Raw genomic sequence first — 10606 nt, 5'->3', positions numbered from 1 at the left:
TGTACAAAAATACTCACTCCTCCTTTCTCCAGTGTTTTCCTACAGTATCTAGCACCTAAATTATAATTTTCTAAGTGAAGATGTTCTAATTCCAGCTGTTTCATGTGATGTTCAGTAAGGCACAGTATGTGTGGAAGATTTGAATTCATGGAGCTTATTAGTTCATTTGTTTTGTTTCTCAATCCTCTTATATTCTGATGGAATATTCTTAGTACATTATTATTCATTGAATTTAGTAGACTGCAATTACCTTTTCCGATTTCTATTGGTTCACTTACATTATTGTCTGAAAGATTAGTTTCTTTTGCAGTTTCTTTTACTTGATAAACTTTACTTGCACTCTTTATCCTAAAAAATGATTCTGAACACCCATGACAACTGGAATGTGTCTGCCTTTAATGCTCTCTGCAACGAGTCGCATCATCTTGTCCTTGCCTCGAGGATTAAGATGAAAACCACGGACAGTATGTTCGCTCCTCAATATTGAAGAGACATCAATCGCATCAATGTGGGCCGTGCCGACCTCCACAAGCGAACGCTCAAGCCGAAGATTAATCTCCCTTACACACCTGTTAATCCATGGCTTGTCATGTCGCCAGAGAAGACCAACAAACCTCACATTGGTGTGACTAGTTTTCTGGGCATTGTCACTTAAATCTTTCTCAATTTGATAATTGAGGTTTCTCTCCAAACTGTTACCTGGCCCCCAAACTATAACTACCTGATCTTCTTTACTAAAATCTTTGCACAATTTTCCAATGTCCTCAGTGACATTGGATTAATATGTTTCACAACGATGAACACAGTGCAGGACTAAATGACCATAATGTGAACCGTGGTAAACCGATTGTGGTTATATTCTTTTACATTTTTTTTTCAACATTGATCATGTCATCTGTGGTATGGCAGTTTGCCACCGAAGCCGCGCGGATTCAAACCCAGGTCAAATCATGTGGGATTTGTGATGGACAGAATAACATGGGGGCAGATTTTTCTCCTAGTGCTAAGGTTGGCCCACAGATTGTGGTGAGGTTGTCAGCCTTACACTCAGGCCATCTTTTAACTACAGGAAGATTCTTGGTACTCATTTGTATTAGAGGCTGAGTCATCCCTATGACCATATTGGTGCTGGATGGATTAGGTCAATTGAAAGAAACCAGTGGTCTTGTCGGGAATCGAACCCACCACCTTCTGGCTTGTTATAATGCCTCAGCCAACTACGGTACCATGTGCCCCCAAATCACTGTATATCTTAGGGTAATGCTAAAAATGCCTAATGAGCTGTAAATCATCACATATAAAGGAGTACAAATATATATTTATTTCTTATATCTTTGTGTGGCTAGTTCGAATTCTGCCTCAGTTGTCTGATTTGGGTTTGCATGATTTATTGAAGTATATATATTTTTCAGAAATGAATTATCCAAGACACAGAAATCATCCATTTCAAATTTAAATTCTTCATCTTGTCTCTCATAAGGTAGTGTATTGGAGTGCTTAATTAAGCTGTAATATATATTCATGGCAGAGCACATAAAGCCTGTAAGGTACCTACCATTGGCTTGATCTCCCCCCCAATATTTCATACTGCATTTTCACAAGAAAGGCATTATAACATTGTAGAGCATTTGAAATATGAGGGAATTGGACTCATTCCTTGTGCCTGATCATAGCACCGACCACAAATACCCATAGAAGGAAGGGTGATAGTTGGGTTGGAGACTAATTGGCATTGCACATTTTCATGTTTCTAGATGGATCACTGGTACTGTGTTTTTCAGGCATCCAGTGTACAACATGCAGCGCCGAAATACGACTTTCCTGTAAAACATCTCCTTTTGACACGAGACCCCAAGGACAGATCAGTTGGAGGTACTTTCAAGTGAAGTTTTTCTATTGGCAAGATGAAGTTCTCTGTTTTTCTAATTAAGTTGCATATTTGTTTATGTACGTCTGTATTTTAATTCCCACTTCTTTTACTTTAAAATTTAAGGAGAATGTTAAGAATTAAAATATACATACACTCATCGTAAAGTATGATTTGGTGTCCCACAGTTATTCTTCCTCCCAGAATGTGGGCATGTCACCACATGAGACGGAACTAAGGCCTCCTGAATGAAAGGCCATGCTCTGAATTGAGTTTCATTATGTTATATGAATTCCATGTCAGCAGTGGTCTCCATTTATTTCAAATTTCTGGAAAAAGGCAGTGAAAATCCTCATACAGTTTCCATACAGATAGAAGTTTCTTGATCCAGTTGGTATGGTATTGACAATGTTGTGAATATATACATACATATGTAGGAAGTACTGTATGTACTCACTTAATTTACTTATAGTTCTACCCAATAATTGTATCTGAAAATTGTGGCACATAAAATATGTGAATACTGATTTTCAGAGTGAAATTTCACACAGTCAGTTAAGGCTAACAAAGTTATGGTTTTTGTAGTAGTGACAGAAAACAATTTGTATTTTGTATGACATAATTTATAACCATTATTCTGAATTGACTGTGTAACTCTTATATTTCCCCAGTTCAGTACACTTTAGAATTGCAGGTTGTTCTTGCTACTTTAACATAAGACAGCATTCACTCATTCACTCACTCATTCATTCATTCATTCATTCATTCATTTATTCAGCAATCCATAAATCCTTACATGGTTAAACACAAATGGATATAGAAATAGTCAACATGAGTAAACATCACATACTGCTTCACAATTGTGTAATGTCATACCAGTTAAAATATTAACAATATACAACATGAACGAAAACCATCATCTATAACAATAAAGCGCTATCAACTACCACCCATAACAAATCCGAAACTTTAATTGTTGTCACAGTTAAAATATTTGTCCAATGAATAAAATGATTTTAAAAAATAGGAATCTTTTAAGAGCAGACCTAAATTTTTTAATCTCATGAGCTTGGTCTTTTATATTAGGTGGAAGTTTATTAAAAATTTTAATTCCAAAATAATATGCTCCCTTTTGAAAGACAGTTAAGTTACAGGAGGGATAATGGAGGTTATTACTATGTCTTGTGTTTATTGTGGGTGCTGCTGGTGGTGGTGGTGGGACGCAGCATTAAGGTAGAGGTTTGTATGGGTGGATTTGCAGTACACTCTATGGCCCAGAGAACCATCGGGTCTCCTGTAAATATCTATATCCAGGAAGGGGAGATGTCCCTCAGTTTCAGTCTCCATTGTGAACTGAATGCACTGGTGGATACTGTTTAGGTGGTTCAGGAAGTCCTTAAGCTTGTTGGGCCCATGTGGCCAGATGACGGAAGTGTTGTCCACGTAGTGAAACCAGCAGCGGGGCTTGTGTAGGGCCAAGTCAAGTGCCCTCTTCTCGAAGTCCTCCATATATAGGTTAGAGACGACCGGAGAAAGTGGCGAGCCCATCACCACACCATCAGCAAGTCATGGAAGCCTCTCATCTGTTCCCTAAGAAACGCCCAGGACATGACGCCAGATCCACAAGGCCATGCAGTCTATGACCGACTTGCATAGCAACCCCACAAGATTGGGGCCACGCCATAGCTCAAGCAGTTAGTTGCTGGCTTCCCACCATGGTGGCCTGGGATCGATCCCGGGTCTGGTCAAGTGGGATTTGTGGTGGACAAAGTGTCGCTGGGTCAGGTTTTCACCAAGTACTTCGGTTTCCCTTGCCAATCTTCATTCCACCAATTGCTCCACAATCATCCTTGCCTATCATCTGGGGCTGGTACAATAGGCCAGAAATGGCCGCAGTACAAGGGACTTAATCCCACCCCACTAGCAATAAAAAACAGATTAAGGGTTAATTCCCTACCATTAACCTTGCCTTTCCCCCCCAACCCAATATCCTATACCTGCTCTAACCTTACTCCTGCTCCACAGACCCTTCCCCTCTCCCTCTCCACTGATTTCCCATGTAGACCTGTCCCTTCCTTTCCTGCTCTCATATAGATGAGTTTATTTCCGGCATTAGTCTGCTTGCACCTCTTCTCACTGTTTCTTCGCTTGCAGATTTTCTTATGTTTCCTTCTACCCTGAAGATGTAGGCAATACGTTCCTCCGAAACGTCGGTTAACACGACATCTACATGGCACCACATCCCAGAAGACTGGGTTCTTCAGAATTTTTCATACTTCGATCTTGATTAATTGTAACCAGATTAGCGAGGATTTACTGTCGTAATTGCATGTACCAGTCATCATAAAATCCCAACATTTGTATGGAGACGTGTCCTTGGTACCGCAGCATGCTTAAGGTATCCACTCTCCCTGCTGTTCCTTGGCTGTATAGCGAGGAAATGATGGGACACCCGAACATTTGCATCCTGACAGTTTCCCAGACCAGTGGAGAGACTGAAGAGGAAATGTTCCATACCTAATGTGACTTCATTTGACATTTACTTGGGGTGTTAGCTGTTGGTTTCAGTGTACAGTAAAACCACCCAGAAGCACTCCAAAAACTAAGGCATGAAGCTGAACAGATATACACAGCCATCACAGCAGAGTCCTTGGTGAATGATTGTTGCTCAGTTGCTTGGCACTGTCAGCAGTGGCTAGAAGTTAACGGTAGTCATTTCAAACATTTGCATTTCTGCACATACTGAATATTGACCTGTTCAGAATTGTGTAGCGCACATTGTTTTCTTTATTATAATGTGTGCACATTTTCTTTTTCAGGCAATGGTCTTGGCATGAGAGTGATTGGTGGAAAAGAAATTCCAGGCACAGGGGGGCAGCTTGGAGCGTATGTAACCCGAATTTACCCAGGAGGAGTAGTGGAGTCACTTGGAGAAATCAAAGAAGGTAAGAAGAAAAAAATGTAAGAGTCTGTGGAGGACCAACCATAGGGTTGTGAGATGTTGGGGCATAAATGAATTTGAAATGGGTTAGCTACCTAGAACTAATTTGGTAGCAGATGATAGCAGGTATCTGTACCAAATTCCCATAAGATTTTGAGCAGACAGAAGACAACAGAAGAGGACAGTGCAGTGATATTGTGGTGTAATAATGAGTGGACTAAGAGCTGATGTTGAGGTCATAATCCCAGATAATTACAAACAATACAATAGAAATGGGGGCATGCAGTAGCATAGTTGATTGAGGCACTATGCTACAAGCTGGAAGGTTGCATTCCGATGAGGAGGCCCTGTGGTCGCCTCAGCCTCTAACAGAAATGAGTACCAGGAATATTCCTGTGAGTAAAGGGCAGCCGGTGCGTAAGGCTGACAACCTTACCACCATCTGTGAGCCGCTTGTCTAGAAAGTGTGGGAGCTTTGGCATCTCACAAACCTGTGGGCCTCCATGACCTGTTATAGGGATAGCTTATCTCTTTTAATATGTCTGGTAACATTTGTATTCACTTCATACATTTATGGTATCAATGGTTTCTATATTCTTATCTGCATGCCTGGTGATGTCTGTTGTCTTTGTTACACCCTCAGGAGAACAGCAGCTTACACAACATCATGAATGGTTTTTGGTTAATTGCAGGGGATCAAGTCCTGGAGTGGAATGGTGTCTCCCTTATGGGGAAGACATTTGAAGATGTGCAGAAGCTAGTGTCCCAAACAGAAGGCGAGGTTGAAATAGTTGTGAAGAGGTAAGCATACATCATATGGTGCAAAAATTTCCATGTGTGCAGAAAGTCTAGATCAGACCTGCCTAACTCTTTTTGTTGTGCTTGCAGCTTCAGTAAACTTTGGTCTATCTTTATAGTGTGCATCCTGTTGTGTATTCCAAACTTAAATGTACTTATGTTAAACCATCACCACAACAAATGTGTACTCGCTTTTAATGTTTAACAATTAAACATTTATTTTGCTACATGTTTCGGTCACATAGGCCCATCATTAGACAATTAATATAGAAATTACTAATATAGATCCATACCAGTCAGCGTGTCTTGTTATATGATAACATAAATTTTGCCTCAAGTTGGTAATAAGTATATAAAAAAAAATATGTAACATGTATTTAGGATCTGTTAAAAGTGTACGAGTATACAAGTATGCTAATTATATTACAAAATATATTAATTATTTAAAATATTTAAAATATTAAGATTTATTAAGTATTAAGAGATTAAGACACACTGCACTAGTATGGATCTGTATTAGTAATCCCTATATCCCCAGGTCTGGTCAAGTGGGATTTGTGGTGGACAAAGTGGGGCTGGGGCATGTTTTCTCCGAGTACTTCGGTTTCCCCTGCCAAACTTTATTCCAATTGTAACTGCACCATTGAAATCCTTCCCGTCCCCCTCTTTTTATTTCAGTAGACAATAAGAATTATGAAAAAACAAAGGTTTAAGACACACAGTCAGAAGAAGCAGTAGGCGATGAGCAGATAGACCGAACTTGCACAGACAAGGACATCTGCTAGTCCTTGCGTCCAAGCATCTGGTATTGTTTTCGAAAAGGGCAGAAATGATACTTCAAGGAACCCCACTGAGTTTCTTTAGAAATTGAGAATTTGACTTACAGCGGCAAGCCACTTTGAGAATTCGAGAAGTGACAGTTTCTACCAGCCATAAGTCAAAAGTGGGAGTGCCAGGAGATCATTAGCGACCCCTCATAAGTTGCATCGCTGTCAAATTCTCCGTTTGGTATTTTAGGCCGAAACTCCCTCTAAAACAATCAGTCATTGGCCGGAACCAAAATTAAGCCAACTCCTCTTATTTGAATCAGCCTATCCAGGAAATTAGGAGGAGAGGAGAATAGGCGGATACAATTCAGTTAGGACCTCTGGCTCGACAGATTGGAGTCTGCTACAAACTTTCGAACTTGGTGGAGGCAAACCCCGCGATTATACTTGCTTGTTAAGTTAAATAATTCTTAGAAGTGCGAAATTTTACCCATAGCTTAAAAGAGATCTAGCTTAATCCATAAGCGGAAGGTTTAAGTCGACCTTATCAGGTAATTTGAGCAAGTGCAACACCGGCTGCTTGAAAGCCGAAACTAAATCTGATTGTGTGGATTTATACCACCGAGAGACTGTAAGAAAAACAATAAAGTGTTCTAGTAGTACAGTGCATTGTGTTGGTTAGAGGTGCTTCACCCTCACCTATTATCTGGGGCTGGTACAATAGGTCAGAAGTGGCCGCAGTACAAGGGACTTAGTCCCACCCCACTAACAATAAATAAAAAAAATAATCCCTATATTAACTGCCTGATGAAGGGGCTATGTGACCGAAACATGTAGCAAAATAAAGGTTTAATTCTAAACATTAAAAGTGAGTATACATTTGTTGTGGTGATGGTTTAACATAACTATTATATATAAACTTTGGTCTGTACATGGGCTTCATAAAGTGTGACATAAATATATGTTCAATTATATATATATATATATATACTTTTATCTGCATATATTTCTGTACATTATATGCAATACAAATATACTGATGATAATGTAAGAAATATATGAAAACTGCATTCTTAAAATGAATAAACATTGTAATGTATGTTTCCATTAAGAAAAACTTGTTTTTAAAATTCTGTACACATTTTCTTAAGATAGAACATAGAGGAAAAGAAATATAAGATGATTCACATATTAATTATGTTTTTATCATAAGAAACTGAAATAAGAGAACCCATAGAATAATCGTAAGAAATGTGAAAAACAGTAGATTCAAGTATCAGATTCACTCAGTAAATCATGTAGTTCACTTTGTTTTATTCAGGAAAATGTAGTATGAATGTGTGTAATATTTTTTTAAGAAAATAGTCCATCTGAACAAAGTTATGGAATCCAGTTGTGACAGTTGACACTGCATCTTTTCAGCTAGCTTTTTATAGCCACTCTCATACAGTCATTTAAATGTGTTTGCTTCCCTGTTACTGCTGGAACCTAACTGCTAACAGTATTGTGACATGTCTGCTGGAAGCCAGATTTATGGAGCCAGCAGAGACAACTGTTGCTAGGGAATGGCTCTGTAAACACGCCCATTGCTAGGTGATGGCTCAGTGGCTGTTGTGTTAAGATCACAAGAGCCACATGCAACAATAGAAGAGCTGTTGAATCGGTGTTTTCTGTGCAGTCCATGTTGAGGCTGTTACCAGTCAGTTTGAGTTGGGAGTGTAGTGAGTCAAGTCAAGAGAGATTCTGCAGACAGACAGTCAGTTGAGAGTTGCAGAAGCTGGTAGCTGAGGTCGTGGATAGTTTGGGAACCCAGAGGAAGGGGAACATTCACCTTTGGAAGCCGCTACCAAGCAATGGCTAGTGAAGACCTGGCTGTGAACACTAGTGTGTGTGTAATTAATATTGATCTGTATGTAATGCATAGTCGCAAGTTGAATGCCCAGTAAATCTGATTTCCAATCCAAACCCCATCTGTAGTCACTCCATCACGTAACAGTATTAACATTCTCTGACTTTCCCAAAGTTAATAGTATGATCTACAGTTAATTTTGGTTTGTGTGTTCAAGCACAAGAGCATCTGCATCACCAAAGCCACCACAGCAATGTATCCAGTCTCTAGCCTTGTATGACAACAAGCATAATGGGAGCAACGGCATTTCTTCAGCCTACAGCGATTCGCAAGGTAACGCAGACCATAACAGTATCACAAACACACACACACAAGCCTAATACCATCTTCTGAATGGTTGCTAATCAGTAGATCAAAACATGTCAAAGAAATATTTAACACTTAGTTATGACTTAGTACTTACAGTGTGGCTATAATATTACTGCTTCAGGTGATCAGACATGGTTCTTATGTGTTTGAGTTACCTGCTTAATACCAGATGCCAGTGTTTTGTGGTAGAGTCACAAATTGCTGCTAGTTAAATAAATGTTATTTGCCAGATCGTCACAGTTGAAGAGTTCTCCCTTCTGGGATATAGCACCATGTAGTTCAGTGGCATTATATTCCAGAAGATAAAGCTCTTCATAACCACTGCTTTGAGAACCTCTAGTCCAACAGCAGCACAGTTGTTTGTAGAATGGTTGCTTCATGTTATAATTTATGTTGGCTTTGTCATCATGATGCAAAACATTGAAGAGCAATGTTTGAGAGGAATTATTGAAGACATTTTAGAGAAAAATAATGGCAGTGGGAGCAGGATATTTGTAAGTACTAATTCAAATAATGTCAGTAACTGTAACTGGGATGGTGTGCATTGGATTGCTCTGGCTAAGGATAGAGACCAGTGGAGGGCTCTTGTGAACACGGTGATGAATTTTCAGGGTCCAAAAAATGCTGGGAAGTTCTTGAGTAGCTGCACAATTGGCAGCTAGTCAAGAAGGGCTCAGCTCTGAGTGAGTGAGTGAGTGAGAGTAACTGTTGCCCTCCTGAAAATGAGGAAAGTACATGTAACCATCGCCTGTTTCTTAGACCAGATATTTCTTATCACTGTTTGCCGATATGGGTGAACAGTGTTAAAAATTATTGTATGTCTGTTATTTCAGGTTTAGATTCAGGCTCATTTAGCAAAACTGTTGAACACATGAGGCACCTTGAGCATCTGTGGGACTTACAGTGATACAGTATGGACAGATGCGTATCATGCCTCTGACATTGCTGTGTATTCAGATCCCAAAGCAGTGAAGCAGGAGTTGCCATAGATGAGTTGTGTCATTTGCTAATTTGTTTTTTCATTCTATTGACTTAAATTAATTTGCAAAAATAAAAAAAAAACAGATTTATTTATTTTACAGAAAAAAAGAAAGCTAAACTGAGGGCTCAGTGTGAGTTGAGCCGCAAATCTAGACTTAGACAGTGGACGCCTATGACCCACCCTGTCAGGTGCAGTAAGGTTTGTTTCTGTACTTATACATATGTGCATCAGCTAAAGGCCAGACACGGAAATCCATTGGAATGTATGTTCTGTGTTGACATGTGCTGTCCCATGACAGAGTTACCAGCATTCTCTCCACGTTCACCTGACTTATAATAGCCAACAAGAGAAGGCTGGTGAAAATGGTTTGGATGCCCTTTACTTCAGAAGCTGACAGATAAGTTCCAGCAGGCTCACTAAGCCTCAGAAGCCCAGCAAATTCTTCACTGTAGCTGAATCATGTATTGGGTATGTGTGATAATTTTAGGGTGTACCATGGGAGCAGTCCTGAACTTGAAAATGGTCCTCTTTCTGGAGTAATAAAGTTGTTTGTTAGGTCAGCTGACTAACAGAGGTCATGCAGTTTATCATGACTCTTCATATATCTGTGTTCCACTTGCTGAAAAGTTCATGAAAGCAAGCACTGGCCTTACAGAGACAATAATGATATCCACAGAAGAATTGCCAGAAACCCTAAAGGAGACAAAAATAAGAAAGGGTAAACAGGTATTCCACTGGAAGAATGTTCTTGTCCTGCAGTGAACAGACTAAAGTGATGTATGGATGCCGAGTGGCAGATATGCCACCCAGATGGAAGAGACTTCGAACAGGCAAGGGTAGGAGAAGACAGAACCATTGGCGGTTGCTGATCATGATAACACAAAGCAGGACTGGATTCCCAACCAGTCATTTTATATGGTCCTGGAGCACAGTGTGGTGAAACAGTGAAGCAAATTAGCCTTCTGTTTCATTACTATGGCAACTTGTAATGTTGGTGTCTTGCACAATGCTATGAAAACTAAGAAACTTAGCA

The 10606-nt window shown here is 39.7% G+C and overlaps 1 protein-coding gene across 1 annotated transcript in view; it reads left to right on the top strand.

The window, feature by feature from the left end:
* The window catches only part of LOC117282009, a 106949-nt gene that overhangs the window by 70688 nt on the left and 25655 nt on the right, over positions 1 to 10606 (top strand). The window contains exons 14-17 of the mRNA XM_023848377.2: positions 1782 to 1872; positions 4687 to 4812; positions 5501 to 5609; positions 8440 to 8555. Coding sequence (XP_023704145.1) covers positions 1782 to 1872; positions 4687 to 4812; positions 5501 to 5609; positions 8440 to 8555 — 442 coding nt within the window. The remainder of the gene's footprint in view (positions 1 to 1781; positions 1873 to 4686; positions 4813 to 5500; positions 5610 to 8439; positions 8556 to 10606) is intronic.

This window comes from Cryptotermes secundus, unplaced genomic scaffold (assembly GCF_002891405.2).
Source record: "Cryptotermes secundus unplaced genomic scaffold, Csec_1.0 scaffold5, whole genome shotgun sequence".
In the NCBI taxonomy this organism is placed as follows: Eukaryota; Metazoa; Arthropoda; class Insecta; order Blattodea; family Kalotermitidae; genus Cryptotermes; species Cryptotermes secundus.
Note: the sequence above shows the minus strand (reverse complement) of the source record. Positions and strands in the feature narration are given on the sequence as shown.